Source organism: Lucilia cuprina, chromosome 4 (assembly GCF_022045245.1).
Source record: "Lucilia cuprina isolate Lc7/37 chromosome 4, ASM2204524v1, whole genome shotgun sequence".
Classification (NCBI taxonomy): domain Eukaryota; kingdom Metazoa; phylum Arthropoda; class Insecta; order Diptera; family Calliphoridae; genus Lucilia; species Lucilia cuprina.
The window spans coordinates 3398931-3413497 of NC_060952.1; the positions used below are offsets into that span (position 1 = coordinate 3398931).

Consider the following 14567-nt stretch of genomic DNA (forward strand, 5'->3'; position numbering starts at 1 on the left):
AAGATTAAAGCTTATAGTAGTAGGATTTTGTTTCTTTACATTTAAATATTTAAATGGCTTAAATAGTATTTAAATTATTCATTGCATTTTTTTAATATTTAATTAAAATTTATTTATTTTTTTTTTAATTTTTTGTTATTTAATTTTATATTTTCTTTAGTTATTTTTGTTATTTTTAAAATAATCTCCATCTTGGTCAAACCTTAATAGTCCGCCAGTTTAGGTTCTGCTATCAGGTACCTGCTATTAGTAGTTGTCAGCAGTCTAGAGATTTCTACGATAAACAGTTGTAAAGTTAAATAAATGCAACTGGTTTTGAAATGTTTTTTATAGCGTTAAACAATCACCATAGTAAAGCAGCCTTGTAAACCTTGCAAGTCTAACAAAAATTTAGAAATCTGCAATAAATTTGCAATCATTTCCTGTGTTATCAACTATTTATAAAAAACTACCTTAGCAAATCTTGCAAATATAGATAATTTAACAAGAATCTTGTGTTTTGCAACACTCAATCATATTTACAAAACAAAAAATCAAACATTTTGTGTAACTTTATCAAATTTGCAAGACATACAATCATTGCAAACTGCTGCTGCAGAGAACATATAGAAAATACTGCCCTGGTAAAGCCAATATTACCAAACATTGCAATCATGAAGCAGCAATTGAGAAATTGATCTTTAAGTTCGCATTACAACAGAAATGATATATTCACTCTTTATAAGAAACAATTTTAGAATATTTACTAGCCTTGTAAATTTACCACAAAAAATGTTCACTCAAAATATTGTTCTTTATAAAAGCCATTAAGAAACATGAGAAAAATGCGCTTTTTTACACTTTAGCAAACTTGCAAGAGACAAACTTGAGAGGGACAAACTTAATAGAGTGAATTATGCCCTAGTGAAATCAAACCAGTAAAAACTTCCATAATGACTTACTTTTCAATGAACATGTTACCAACAAACCGAAGTCCCTGTCTCGTTTACTCATTGGTTCTTTTTTTATGATTTTCAAAACAAAACAACTTACTCAACAACTTCTTGGTAAGAGAAATTGCAAGTACATTTTAACTTCCTATTTGTAAGCGAGCTTAAAAGTACTTTTCTTCAATGATATCATCGTGTTGAAATATTGAGTTAAAAGAAGTAGTGAAAAGTTAGCATTTTAACTGATTACTTTGCAATGTAAGTTTTTTTCTTTGCAGATTAAGCAATCATTGCAAATATGCTACAACAAAAATTTTATTTATAATGTTTGCTTATAAAAGCTGTATTGTGGACTTTATGGAACCTTAAAAATAACGATTTATTACACTTTATCAAATTTGCAAGACCAAAAAGTCTAAGTGTAGAGAATGTTGATAACAGATGTTGATAACAGAAGTGTTTGCAACATGATATAGGAAAAGTTAAAGCATATCTGCTACTGTTGCAAATTTACTAAGAAGCAGGATTTTCTTTATTAAGAAACTTTTGTTTTAATCTTAGTTTTTCTTGGTTTTTATGAAGGTGGAGGTTATTTTTTTATTCGTGTAAGACGAATTTATTTTATTTTTATTTAGTTTTTATAATTTATTTATTATTATTTTTTTTAAATCGATACCTGTGACTAGTGCCATGGCAAATTTATAAGAAAATAGTTTTTTATTTTTTATATTTTTTTTCATATTGCACCTTATCCATTAATTAAAATTTCGCTTTTTTTAACCCTAAAGCTTTTTGTTTTAATAACTAGTAATTGCAAAAAAAACTGCTTTAAAGCTCACTTTATAAAACCAACCAACAATAAAATCAATTAACACTTGAAATACATTTCAAATATGAAATACATTTCTTTAACCTTTAACCCCCTTTTTTAAGTAAATTTTTTTTCTATTTCCCCTTTTAATTTTTTATAAATTTCATTTGTTGATTTTATTTATTTTATTCAAAACAATTTTTACAGTTGGTCGATATTTGCATGCTGGCTCCGTGTTTTAGAAAAAAAAACAATTTATAAAACATGTTGTTTTGTTTATTATACAAAAATATATTTTTTAAAAACAAAAAAAAAACACATAAAAAGTAGTTTATATTTAAAAAAACAATCAAAAATAATAGTTTTATTTTATATAAAAAAAAAAAACACAAAAATATTAAAAAAACAAAAATCCAGCAAAGCTAAAGGAAATGTTTAATTTTAAAAATAAAATAGAGTTATTGCTCGAGAAAAAAAGTAGCAACGTTAAATGTATTTTATCATAAATAATTTTAAGGTTAGGACAAACAAAACACAAACATTTTTAAATTTTAGTTTAAAAAACAACAGCAACAACATTTTGATTAAACGTATAAAAAATATACACATATAAAAATATTTTATTATGAGAGCACAGGTTTTAAAAGCAAAAGTGTTTTTTATTTATTTTCTTTTTAAATATTTCTAATGATCTTTTTGTTTTTAATTTATTTTTTTTTTTTTAATATTTATATATTTATTAAAAAATCTTTTTTTTATTATTATTAATATAATTTCTTATCAAGCAAAATGAGTATAATCTAGTTGAAAACTTTTTTAAATTCTATATTTTTTTAAACTTGTACATAATATAAATATAAAAAATTTACAAAATTCTGTTTAGTTTTTTGTAGAATTTTATAGAAATTTTCTTTAGATCAAAAAAAGAAGGAACAACATAAAAGTATTTGCAAAGCTTTCATAGATTTATTATTATTATTTTTAATGCAATTTAAGTTAGAGTTTTTTTTAAGGGTTCAAGGGTAATTTTTAAGTTAAATTTAAGAAAAATAGCCATTTTTTTAAAGTACACCAAGAGAAATTGCTAGTTAGAAGATTTTATACACATATAAAGGATTTTTTTTATAAACAAAGTTTTTCTCTCAGTGTTATTTAGCAACACACGAAATACCTACCGATTTTAGTTTTTTTTTTTCTCAAAATAAAAACAACCAGCAAACTGTTATGGAATTAGAAATTTGTATCCGCTCTATTAAGGAACTAATTTTTCTTTGATTTAGTTCTTAAACCGCTTTGTGTGTTTGTTTTTGTTTTGTCTGTACTCAAACATGTTTTTTAAATAATTATTTTTCTTTACTTTTTTTTAAATTTTTAACAAATCTCTAATTTATTTTTTAAAAGTCGTTTGAATTTTCCATTATGTGCCATTTTTTTACAAATTCTTAATTTTTAATTAAAAAACAATAGTCAAGCAACAAGCAGGGTTTTTTAAGCAATTTTTTTTTAACAATTTTTTTAATATTCTTATTATTAATTTTTATAAGTTAGAGTTTATGATTTAGAATGTTGTTTCTTTTGTTACACACATTACACAATTATTTATGTTTAAATGTTGAATCTAAAAAGGTGCTAAATTATTATTTAAGTTTAAGTTTTTCTTTATTATTTTTTCTTTTTTTAAAGAAGTTTTGATTTTAGTTTCTTAATGTAAAAAAAAATTAAAAATTATTTCGTAAAGTGGTTTATTTAATGTAATTAAAGTTTTAAAATGGTCAAATGGTTTGGTTTCTGTTCGTTGTCTTATGAAACATCTCTCTCTGTCAAGGAACATAACGTCATATTTAAACAGTTCCTGCTGGTATGTCGCCGAAAGAGTTATCTCAACTTTAACTTCAAACAGTTAGTGTATACGATGAAGACGTAACTAGTTATGTACAATATCCGTTGGATCAATCCTCGTATGCAGTAGCCCCCAATCTTTCTCCGAATTTGCCTTAAGATCCATTTTAGAATGTGATTCAAAATTTAATAAAAAACCCTACGAATTTTCTCTCCCAGTCGAGCAACATAACTTTGTGTTTAAGAAGATCCTCCTGTGATGTTACCAAAGGAGTTATTATAACTTTAAAATCACACAGTTGTGGTGTAACCTTTGAATGTGGATATTAGCAATATCTTAGCATGAGAAACTTTCGGTTCTATATCTTATCTTAATACAAAGCTCTTTCTAATCTGAAATCAGCGGAGTCTATCAAATTTGAATTTGATTTGTAACCTTTTAAAGTGGATATTTAAATGATCTAAAGCAGAATCTTTGCTTGGAAAACTTTTGATTTTCCCTTTTATCTTAATGTTGAAGTTAGATCCAAGTATCTGGAAAGTGATGTTATTCCGGAAATAACATTCCCGACTAACGCTGATTTAGGAATTACGTTCGAGGAAACTGAGTTTCTGAACACTGAAAATAATTAATTCAGTTCATTTTTTTCATGATAAGGAGTCCTATCAACCTAACCCTAATGTTGACACAAAGCTCTTTCTTATCTGAAACCAAAAGACAGTCATACATGGGGATGTAAATCTCTTTTATTATATTGAACTTAAAAGCAAAGAATCTTAAAATATTCGAATTACGAAATTGATAAGAAATCAAATATTTGATACATTTTTAAAAAACTTTAGACTTAAAAGTTTAATTTTTAAAGGAATCATGTTAAAAAAAAAACTTTCTAAAATTTGAAAAATACTTGATAATTAGAATCACTAAGTAGCAGTTTTTATTTAAACTAGAGAACTCTGTTAAAATAGTTTACTTTCTGTTTAATTTCATTAATTAAATGAATAGAGAATTTTCAAGAAAATAACAACAGAAAAGCTCATACAGTTTCCGTCCACAAATTAAGCAATAAAATATTAAAATGAAAAACATCAGTTAAAATAAACTAGTCAGCAATTGAAACTTAAACAAAATAATAAAATAAACTTTAATAGAATCATACTTTTTTTTTTGTTAAATATTAAAAATATTTAAACAAATTTTTAATTAAGTTTTTTTTTTAATTTTTTTTTAAAATAAATTATTTTTTATGTTTTAAAATAAAACAAGTTAAAGGTTTAAAATTATACTTAAAAAAAATTTGTAAACAAACTTAAGTTTTACAAAGTTTTAATTTTAATTAAAAAACTTTAATTTGTTTTATTGAAAATTTTTTATTTTAAAACTTTATAAATAAATAAAAAACACCTTTGCTTTATACAGACCATCAACAAACCCAGTTATACGTTTCATTCCAAAGAAATTTATGAAACTTAAAAAATAAAAAAATTGGTTAATTAAGGCAAATCACTAGAACTTTTTTGATTTTTTTTAAATATTATTTTGTATTATTTAAGTTGTAGAAAGTAGTAGTTGTGAAATATTATTATTAATTTTATTATATTTTTATATATTTTTATGAGAAAAACAAACGCAAAAACAAAATTTGAAATTTATTAATTATATACCCATGTATTTTAGTAGGAGCCATTAAACAACGACGTTTGGCGGCTAATCGTGAACATCCATATCAGAGAGCTGCTGTGGGGGTCCCAACTAAGCCAGGCTTTATAGAGATCCAATAAAAGAAAAAACAAATTGCAAAACAAAAAGTGTTTTCTCTGCGAAAAAATAAAATACATAAAAGTGAATTTCATTTTTTTTACCTAAATTAATTTTAACTAAACCTTAATTAATTAATTTTGTTTCTATAATTGAGCTAAAGTTTAAAAAAAATTCTTTTTCGTTTCTCTTTTTTTAAGTTTAAAGTTTAATAACAATATTGTGTTATATATTATTTCATTTCTATTTCAATCTCGCTTCATAACGAACAAATTTTTTTGATAATTTTTTTTTGTGAAAAAGTTTAATTTTATTTCAATAAAAAAAAAAGAAAAAAAGCCTGTTTTTAGAAGGGGCCCCTCCCTGGCATATTGATTGTTGTAACCAAATATCTCTGATGTGTGTAAAATGACTTTGTATGCATTAAAAGCAAAACTATTTAACCATAATTCTTACAAAATTACAAAACTCAATTTTTACAGCTTAAAACAGGTTAGTTGTGTTTAATTATTATTCATATATATTTATCTATATATTTTTTGATATTTATTTTATTTTCTGTTTAATTTGATCATTTAACAAAAGTGACAATACGAAAGTAGAAATAATTAGAAAAAGGTCAATATTTTTTTTAATATTCTCAATTTTCAAAAAACTTGATTATTCTAGTTTTAGCCAGAGATTTACAAACGTTTCATTGATTTAAAAAAAAAAACAATTTACAATATCAAAGTTAAGATTTATTCGATTTTTTCTTTCTAAAAATAAACAAATCCTTAAATTTTCCTTTTTCATTTTTATTGGAATAAAAATTATTACAAATTCTTTAAAAAACTTTTAATTTAAGGATACCATGCTACCACATCTCTAGCTTGAGTTTGACTCTCATTTGTGGGGATTTGTTTCTTAAAAATGTTGTATCTTTCTTTGAAAATACCTTAACTAATTTGTATTTAAATATTGTCCCTTTTGTTATATGAATTTTATTTTATTTATATATATTTTTTTATGGCAATTAAGAAAAACAAAACATAAATTTCAACAACACTTATATTTCTTCTTTGAGAAAAAAAATCAAATCAAAACAAACAAACAAAACCAGTTAAAATTTTGTGAAAAAAAAGAAACTCAATACTTTAGAATTTTTTTATTTTTTTATTAATTAAACAAAACAAATAATTGTTTCTAAGTTGACTTGTGCCTTTGCAGAATTTTAAAAGAAAGAAAAGAAAAAACAAATAAAAGAAAACAGAATTTATAAAAGAAATCTATTTAAGAAAATCAAATTTATTACATTTAAAAAAAAACTTAGTTTTAGGTTAGTTTTTAAAAAAGTATTTTTTATATACACTACACTTTATAATATAATTATTAAATTTTTGTAAATGTCTCTCGTTTAGTGGAAATCTCTATATAAAATATTTATAAAAAGCAACAAAAATTTTGTTTTGCCTCAAAAAAAAAAAAAAAACTTTTTTTATAAAATGTATACTTAGTTTTAAAAAAAGAAAAACAGAAAAATAAAGATCAATGATTTAAACAACAGACGAAAAAGCAAACAAAAAACCCAAACTTTTTGTTTTGAATTTCAAAAAAAAAAAAAGAACTAATCCCTTAAAAACCAAACCTTAATTTTACTAAAAACTATTAAAATTTTTCAAAAAAAAAAAAAATATGAAACAACGTTGGAATCTACGCTGGCAAACGTCGTAATGTCCTATTTATTTGTTAAAAAAAATCCAAAAATAAATTTTGCAAGTCAATCTACCTTTTGAGCCAAAATTGAAGAATTTTTTTTTTTTAATATTTTTAAATTAACCCTTAGAACAAAAATTAAAACCTCATTTTTTTCATAACTAATTGAATTGACAAATTAATCAACAACAACAATAATTATAACATAATTTAGGCTAAACAAAATTAAACTTAAAATTTAACTTATTTTAATAATTTTTGGTTGTGGTTTTTTCTTTATTTTAAAAATTAAGTCATTAAAAAAACCTCTTTAGTTTGTAAGTTGTATATGTAAAAAAATCTAAAAAATAATGAAAAACTTGCATTTGCATTGCTTAAAAAAATGTTTATAATTCTCTACACACTCAAAAAAACAAAATCATCTTAAACACTTCATTAAGGCACCTAAATTACATCCCACAATTATCCATTTACGAAATGTTCACTAAATTTTAAATAACTTTTTCATTTTAAACAAAAATTTCAATATTATTTAACAAGAACATATTAACAATTTTTGTAACAGTGTTAGAAAACGAAAATAACAATTTCTTGTATTGTGTTGGGAAAATATCAATATTACATCTTGATAATGACAAAAGTGTCACCTAGTGACAACTTTAAGAACTTTATTTACTTCAACTTTAAACGTTTTACCGTATTTAGTATCGAATTAGTTTTTGTATAAATATTGAATATCGTAATCTTTTAAAGGAAATTGTGACAATTGTCACAAAGTTTATTGAATTCCCAAAAAACATTTTAAATTTGCCTTATGTTTATACAGAAAAAATGTTATCTAAATCTTGGACATAAGTGAAAGTTGTCATTATATGTGTAATTAAGTAACAATTAGTTCAAAATTTAAATAACTTTGTGGCATTCCGACAATTACCAAGATTTATGTCATTATGAAAGTGACAATTGTCACGAGTACACAGCATTTTATGTAATTCCCATAATTGACAATCGAATCTTCGCTCCGGAACTACACGAGTCTTTCTCGGCCAAAGATTATCATCCCAGCGACAGCTGTATCAACCAAAAGTTTTTTTTATTCCTCAGGAAAACACTAACACTGCCACAGTCGACAACTATGTATTTTACACATGTTATAAGGTATTACAATATTGGCCGAAAAATGTTCAGAAAATGTCTAAATGTCTAATGTCTGTCGATTTTTATTTTGCAACATTGTTAGAAATGCCTTTTCTGACAACATAGTAAAACATGAAAATGTAAATTCACACGATTGTTATGCTATGTATACACGGTTGTTAGATCTTACAACTTTGGCAGTAAAATGTGCAAAAAATGTCTAATAATACTGTCAACTTATAAATTTTGTCTTGCAATATTTTCGATAATGCTTTTTCTGACAACGTTGCAAAAGAAAATTTTTAAATTTAGGCGATTTATTTTCTGAACATTTTACTGACAACGTTGTAAGATCTGACAACCGTGTATTACGTCTTTCAGACATTTGTGAATACTGACAACTGGTGTATATGTAGCTTCAATGATAAAAGTTTCTTATAAACATATTGAAAAGAACATTAATTTTAAAGTTTAAAAAAGTTTTTGTCATTCTTACAATGACCAAAAGATAACATGCTTTCACTTTTTTCTGTTATATAAGAAAATGACGTTAGATTTGTGACTTGACAAGAAGTGTTATAAAATTTAAACTTTAGAAACTTAAACAATAACAAAATGTTGAAACCTAATTATAATTAGTGACAAAATTGACAAATTTACTTAAGAATTAAAATTTACTCTCCTACACAATATTAGCAAATTGTTTTCTTAAACTTGTAAGAGATCTTTAAATGTCGCCTTAAACCAGCTTGTTATCAACTCGTTAATATTGAAATTTTTTTCAGCCTTAACTACATACATTTTCTTCAATTTTCCTCCCAAAACCATCGCACAAATGCAAATGTTTTTTCTTATATATAATTTAAATAATTTTATTAATACTTTCTTAAAAACATTTAAATAATCTAATGTTATTAATAATAATTTTAACTGTTCTTTATTACTTTTACTTTCTTAATTTTAATATTTTTTTGTATGTTTTATTTTTCATAGCCAAAACAGTATTTATTTAATAATAATTTTATTTTCTTAATTTTATTAATTAATAATAATTACATTTAATCTTAAAAACAACAACAACTATTTATTTTATATATAATAATTTGTTTATAATTTTACATTTTTTTGCTAAATGAAATAAAAACTAACCAAAGGCCAAGTTAACTAAAAAACAATTTATATTAAATAATATTTTATTAAAAAAAATATTTATTAAAATCTATTAATTTTTTTTATCTATTATTCATGTTTTTGTAAATTACTTTATAAAAAAAAATTAAAAAAAACCAAACTTTGTCATTAATTTTGAAAAAAAAATTAATTAACTTTCTTTACATTTTTGCACAAATCTCAAAAACAAAAAAACAAAAATTAATCTAATCGAAGAAATATGAATGTTTATTAATTAATAATCATGTGTCTGTATGTGTATGTTAAAAGTATTTAAATCAGATTTAAGAACTTTTAATTTCTATATTTTAACTAAATGTATGTTTTGTGTGTGTGTGTATATATAACTCTGTTGCGTTTTAACGAAATCACATGTTCGAAAATTTCGATTATTTACCTTTATCGTATTATTCGTTTAAGTGTTTTTCGTTTGTATTTTTCAAAATATGTGTTTTTTTAACTGATATTTGAAATTTTGTAGGATTTGATATTTGAAATAATTTTAATAACTTTGTAATAGAAATTTGTAATTTATCATTGGTTTATAAAACAAATTTACATATAATAATTGTTTTATAAACCTTTGATAAATGCTTATGAATAAGACCTTTATATGCAAGTTTATGATTTTTTTTTTAAGATTTTAGTCTATTTACTTTTGGAAATCTATATGATTTCAATTTTATCTATTCTTTCAATTTCAAATATCAGTTAAATTTGGTAACGGTTTTTACACACAAAACTAACTAAAAGTTAAAAGTTCTTAAAATCTTCAAATCCATTCCAGTCATGCTCATTATTCGCTCTTATAAACATAAACTGTAAAGTCAATGTTAAGGCTTCATTTGCATGAACATCGATGATATTCTTCTTAAATATGCTATTAGTTAGCAAGACAACTTTTTGTCTTATGACAGTTTAAAGTTTAATGAGAACGTCAGGGATGTCAGTCGTAGAAAGCTGAAATTTTAAAAAAGTTTTACTTGAATGTTTTTTAAGAATCGATAATAAACTTGATTAAGGTTGAAAATGAGCGCGAATATTTATTCACCTCTATTCTGCATTTCGATTACGTTTACGCATTCAGTTACGCAATGATCGAAAAAAGGTATTCGAACAAAAAGCCGAATCGTAAGAAAAAGAAGAAGCAATTACATACATTTCGTTTCAATGCTTTACGAATATGTGTATTCTGCGTTACGATCGTACATATGTTTTTGTAAGTTCTTTGTGTGGAGGAGAGTCGGATCGTAATGCAGAATACCGAAGTTACCAAACGGAGAAAATTTCGAATCGAATTGAAATGTAGAGTAGGGACCATTATACTTGTTAAAATTTATCAAATGTTTCACTCGAAAAAGTCAATACTGAGTTTCAAAATATTTTTAAATATTTGAAAAAGAAAAGTATAAAATTTTATAAAAAATATTGTTCTATTTTCAAAGATAGTTCGAGAATGAGAATGTTAATTTTAAAAATATCACAAAAAAACGAAAACATTTTCGAATTTGACTCTCGCAGTCATATGAGATATCAAAATATTACTTGCCTTTTAATCTTTTATAATCATTAAAGTTTGATTTGACAGTATTTATTCTAAAAGAATATGATCAAATAGCCAAGTTGTGTGTAGTCGAATTATCGTAATCATGATCGAATAAGTTCGGGAATTAAAAAGAGAAATTTCAATGAATGTTAAAATGTTCGATATGAAAATTCAAAATCTGTCATGATAATTCGGTACATCTACTAAATTCGAATTTTTAATAATTTAGAATGTTCTCTAAATGAACTTGTTTTGAAACAACATGATTTATATTTGATCATTCTTCAGTTTTATCATTCTTTTTAAGCTTAAGGAATGTTAGTCAAAATTTATTCATATTCTTCTGACAAAAGTGTCAGTGACATTTTAAAAATCATTTAAATAAAATAATATTTTTTATGAAACTTATTTCGTAAAATGTACTATATATCGATTGATTTCCAATCGAATGTTTTTTCTTTGCCAATAACCCTATTATGACAGTGACAATTGTAAGTAAAGATATTGAAATCACTCTGTAGTTTTTGAAATCCTTTTGTAGTTTTTCTCTTAATCAATAAGAAGTACTTTTTTTAAATCCGTTTCATAACAAATTTATTTACAAAATCTTTATTCAACATTTTCGAATTCGAACATATGAAATAATCGCGAATGAAGATTCCATTCTCTAGACTTTTTCATAAATTCAAAACAAAAATACTAAAGCCATTTGTAAATTTTGTAAAAAACTTATAGAATTGATTTTAACTGACATAATAGTTAAAGCAACATTTATTTTAAAAATATTTATTTGTTTTTTTGTTTATAAACATACACACACATACCTACACATGATTATTAAAATGTAATTTAAATTTGTTTTCTAATACTTAATTGCATCGAATTATTAAAACATCAAACATTTAATAAATAACAATTAATATTTACTAACTCTTAACCATTTTTTTCTTCTTTTGCTCCTTTCTTCAACATGCTCTCTAACACAACTCCCACAAAAAATCTAAAAAAATAAAACCAAAAAATAACGTATAATTGAAAAAAAAAATAATAATAATAAAAACAACTGGGGCGTCTAAAAGGTAGATGACTATAAAGTAAAAATTACAGAAGTAATAAAACCTGTGTTTAAGCTGCAACTTTTCTAAAAAATAAAAATTAACTTCTCAAATAAAAAACAACAATGACTACAGGATTTTAACAACAACAACAACAAACAAACAAAAATCATCATCTTTAATAACAAAGGAAAGAAGAGTCTCATCAACAAATCAAATTTAAAAGTGGAAAACACTCAAAATAAAAATCTACAAGAAATGAATCTCATTGTATTACAAACAACAACAACACTATCTTCTATTAAATATTAAAAAAATCTCTCTTTTTTAAAAAATTTTTTTCTAAAAAAAACGAACAAAAATTTCAAATTCTCAACTTTTTACTATTTAAATAGAAATTTAACTTTAATAGTTTTTCTGCTTTATCTTTTTTTGTAAAATCTCTTTGGCAATTTGTCTTTTTCTTCAACTTTTTTATATATCAAAATAAGCCTAACAACAACAAACAAAAATTAATCAATATAATTGTTTTTTTATAATAATGATCATATTATTTTATTATTATAATTATATATATTTTTTCATCTTGTGTGTAATATTTACTTAATACTTTAAATATCAATTTAGTTTTATAAGTTCAGAAAAAAAACAGAAAATTTAACAAAAAAAAAAGTAAAGTTTATATATTTTAAATAAAAATATATATAAACTTGTTCTTTTTAATTTTTTAATTAATTTTGTTAAAATTGTGTTTTTAGTTTTAAGGTTTAACTACAAACCCCTTTATATACACCCACACATTTTAATTTTATTTTTCTGAAGTAATTATTTAAATTTCTTTAGTTAATTTAATTTACATTGGAGCATATCTACAAAAACAAAAAAAAACTTAAAATTAAAATTACAAAAAATAAGAAAAATATTAAAAGAAATTATTAAAAATTAAATTTTGTTTAACAAAACGCCATATTTAGTTGTTAATATTGAGAAAATATAAAACTAAAACTCGTATAATAATAATAATTATAAACAACAAATAAATAATTCTTAATAATAAATAATATTTTATACTTTAAATTTAAACAAATATATATTTTGTATATTAAAAACAGTTTAAAATAATAATAATAAAAATTAATAATTAAATTTAAGTAAAAAAAATACAAAATAAATTTTGCACTCATTCATCATTAAGCACCAATTTTTATTTCTCAAAAAAAGAATTTCTTTTTTTTAACACATTTTCTTTCATTATTGCATTTATGGAGAGGTACAAAAACAAAAACAACATCAGAAAAATAAAATTAAATTGAAATTAGACGAAAATTAAAAATTAATTGATTGTGAATGTGTTTTCTTTTTTAATATTAAGAAAAACTATTAGATAAAAAATGTTTAAAACGGGATAATAATTTTATTTTTTAAACAACAATTTAAGAGGTTTTCAAAGTTTTCATTTAATTATATAATTTCTTCCTTTTTAAAAAAATGCATTACATTCATATAAATATCTAGAAAAATGTTTCTTAAAAAAACTTGAATTTATAAAATGTTGTTAAAATTTTCATAAAAAAATGCAAATAACTTGTGGAAATTCTCTTAAATTCGAGCTAAAATTTTATATTGTGAATGTTCCTTAAACTGTGCATTCACAATAGTTGAATTTGTTTACAACAGCTGTGATTGAATTCACAAAAAAATAATCGAAAAGGGATTCAGGAATATGTAAACCAATTCTAAGTTAACTTCTATTTCAAGTGTTTAAATTGTCTACAAATAAATAAAATTAAAGTTGGAGATCCTCACAAAGCATACAATGCTTTTTAAACGTCTGTTTTTCTTTAATTTTAAAGTTTTTCGTGTTTTCTGCAGATTTTATTTATTTTTTTTTTATGTAAAAAACTCCCATTTCTCCGTTTCACATTTGAATTCGATGCTCCGTCATAAAAAACCCAACTTGCAAAAACGTATTTACGATCGTAATGAAGAATTGCTTTTTCTTTTTCTTACGATTCCGATTTTTGTTGGAATACCAATTTTCGATAGTTGAGTAACTGAATGCAAAAACAAGATCGAAAGGCAGATTAGGGGTAAAGGTCAAAATTAGCTGAAATGTACGCGCGCCGCTTGTGACACTTATAAAAGCAGATCTAGTTTAAGCATTCATCACGTCATGGCATTCTACGGTTTTGTATTTGTAATTTTCATCATACAAATACGTAGTGTGCAAGACAGTTTGGACCTCTAGCTTTACAAAAGTAAACATTAAAGCATTCTATGCGTTAAAGTATTCTATACTTTTGTGCTTGTAACTATATTGATTCGGCTTTACTGACCAAAGCGGTATGAACCTCCAGCATAATCTGAGAATATATGATTCACCTGTTTTTAATTTTGCTTTTTTTCAGAGCTTTCCAAAGCCGTCCATTTACCTAAGAATTAGTATTCGTCCTAATGGAGTTGTATGTTAAGTTTTTCATCAGAAATATCTGGTTTATATATAAACATATATTTATTTATAGGAATAGGAAAACAGGTGGTAAATATATATTTAGCTGAAACTGTGAAAGGTGTGAACATGTCAATAGCTTTTTTTCTAAAATGAGTAAAAATGGAAATGGTTCGA

At 23.3% G+C, this 14567-nt stretch overlaps 1 protein-coding gene and 1 long non-coding RNA gene across 4 annotated transcripts in view; both read left to right on the forward strand.

The window, feature by feature from the left end:
• Window positions 1-5377, forward strand: part of LOC111690640 (protein held out wings) — a 73601-nt gene extending 68224 nt beyond the window's left edge. The window contains exon 7 of one of the 3 annotated variants that reach the window (XM_023453171.2): window positions 5258-5377. In XM_023453171.2, the coding sequence (XP_023308939.1) occupies window positions 5258-5361 (104 nt within the window). In that variant the 3' untranslated portion in view covers window positions 5362-5377. Of the gene's footprint in view, window positions 1-1947; window positions 2040-5257 lie in introns of those variants that run through there. The other 2 variants (XM_023453172.2, XM_023453173.2) reach the window with 2 other exon arrangements.
• A 172-nt stretch (window positions 5378-5549) lies between these two features.
• Window positions 5550-12232, forward strand: LOC111690519. The gene is made up of 2 exons (XR_002762901.2): window positions 5550-5830; window positions 11966-12232. It is a non-coding gene; the product is annotated as an uncharacterized LOC111690519 (long non-coding RNA).
• Window positions 12233-14567: the final 2335 nt, after the last annotated feature.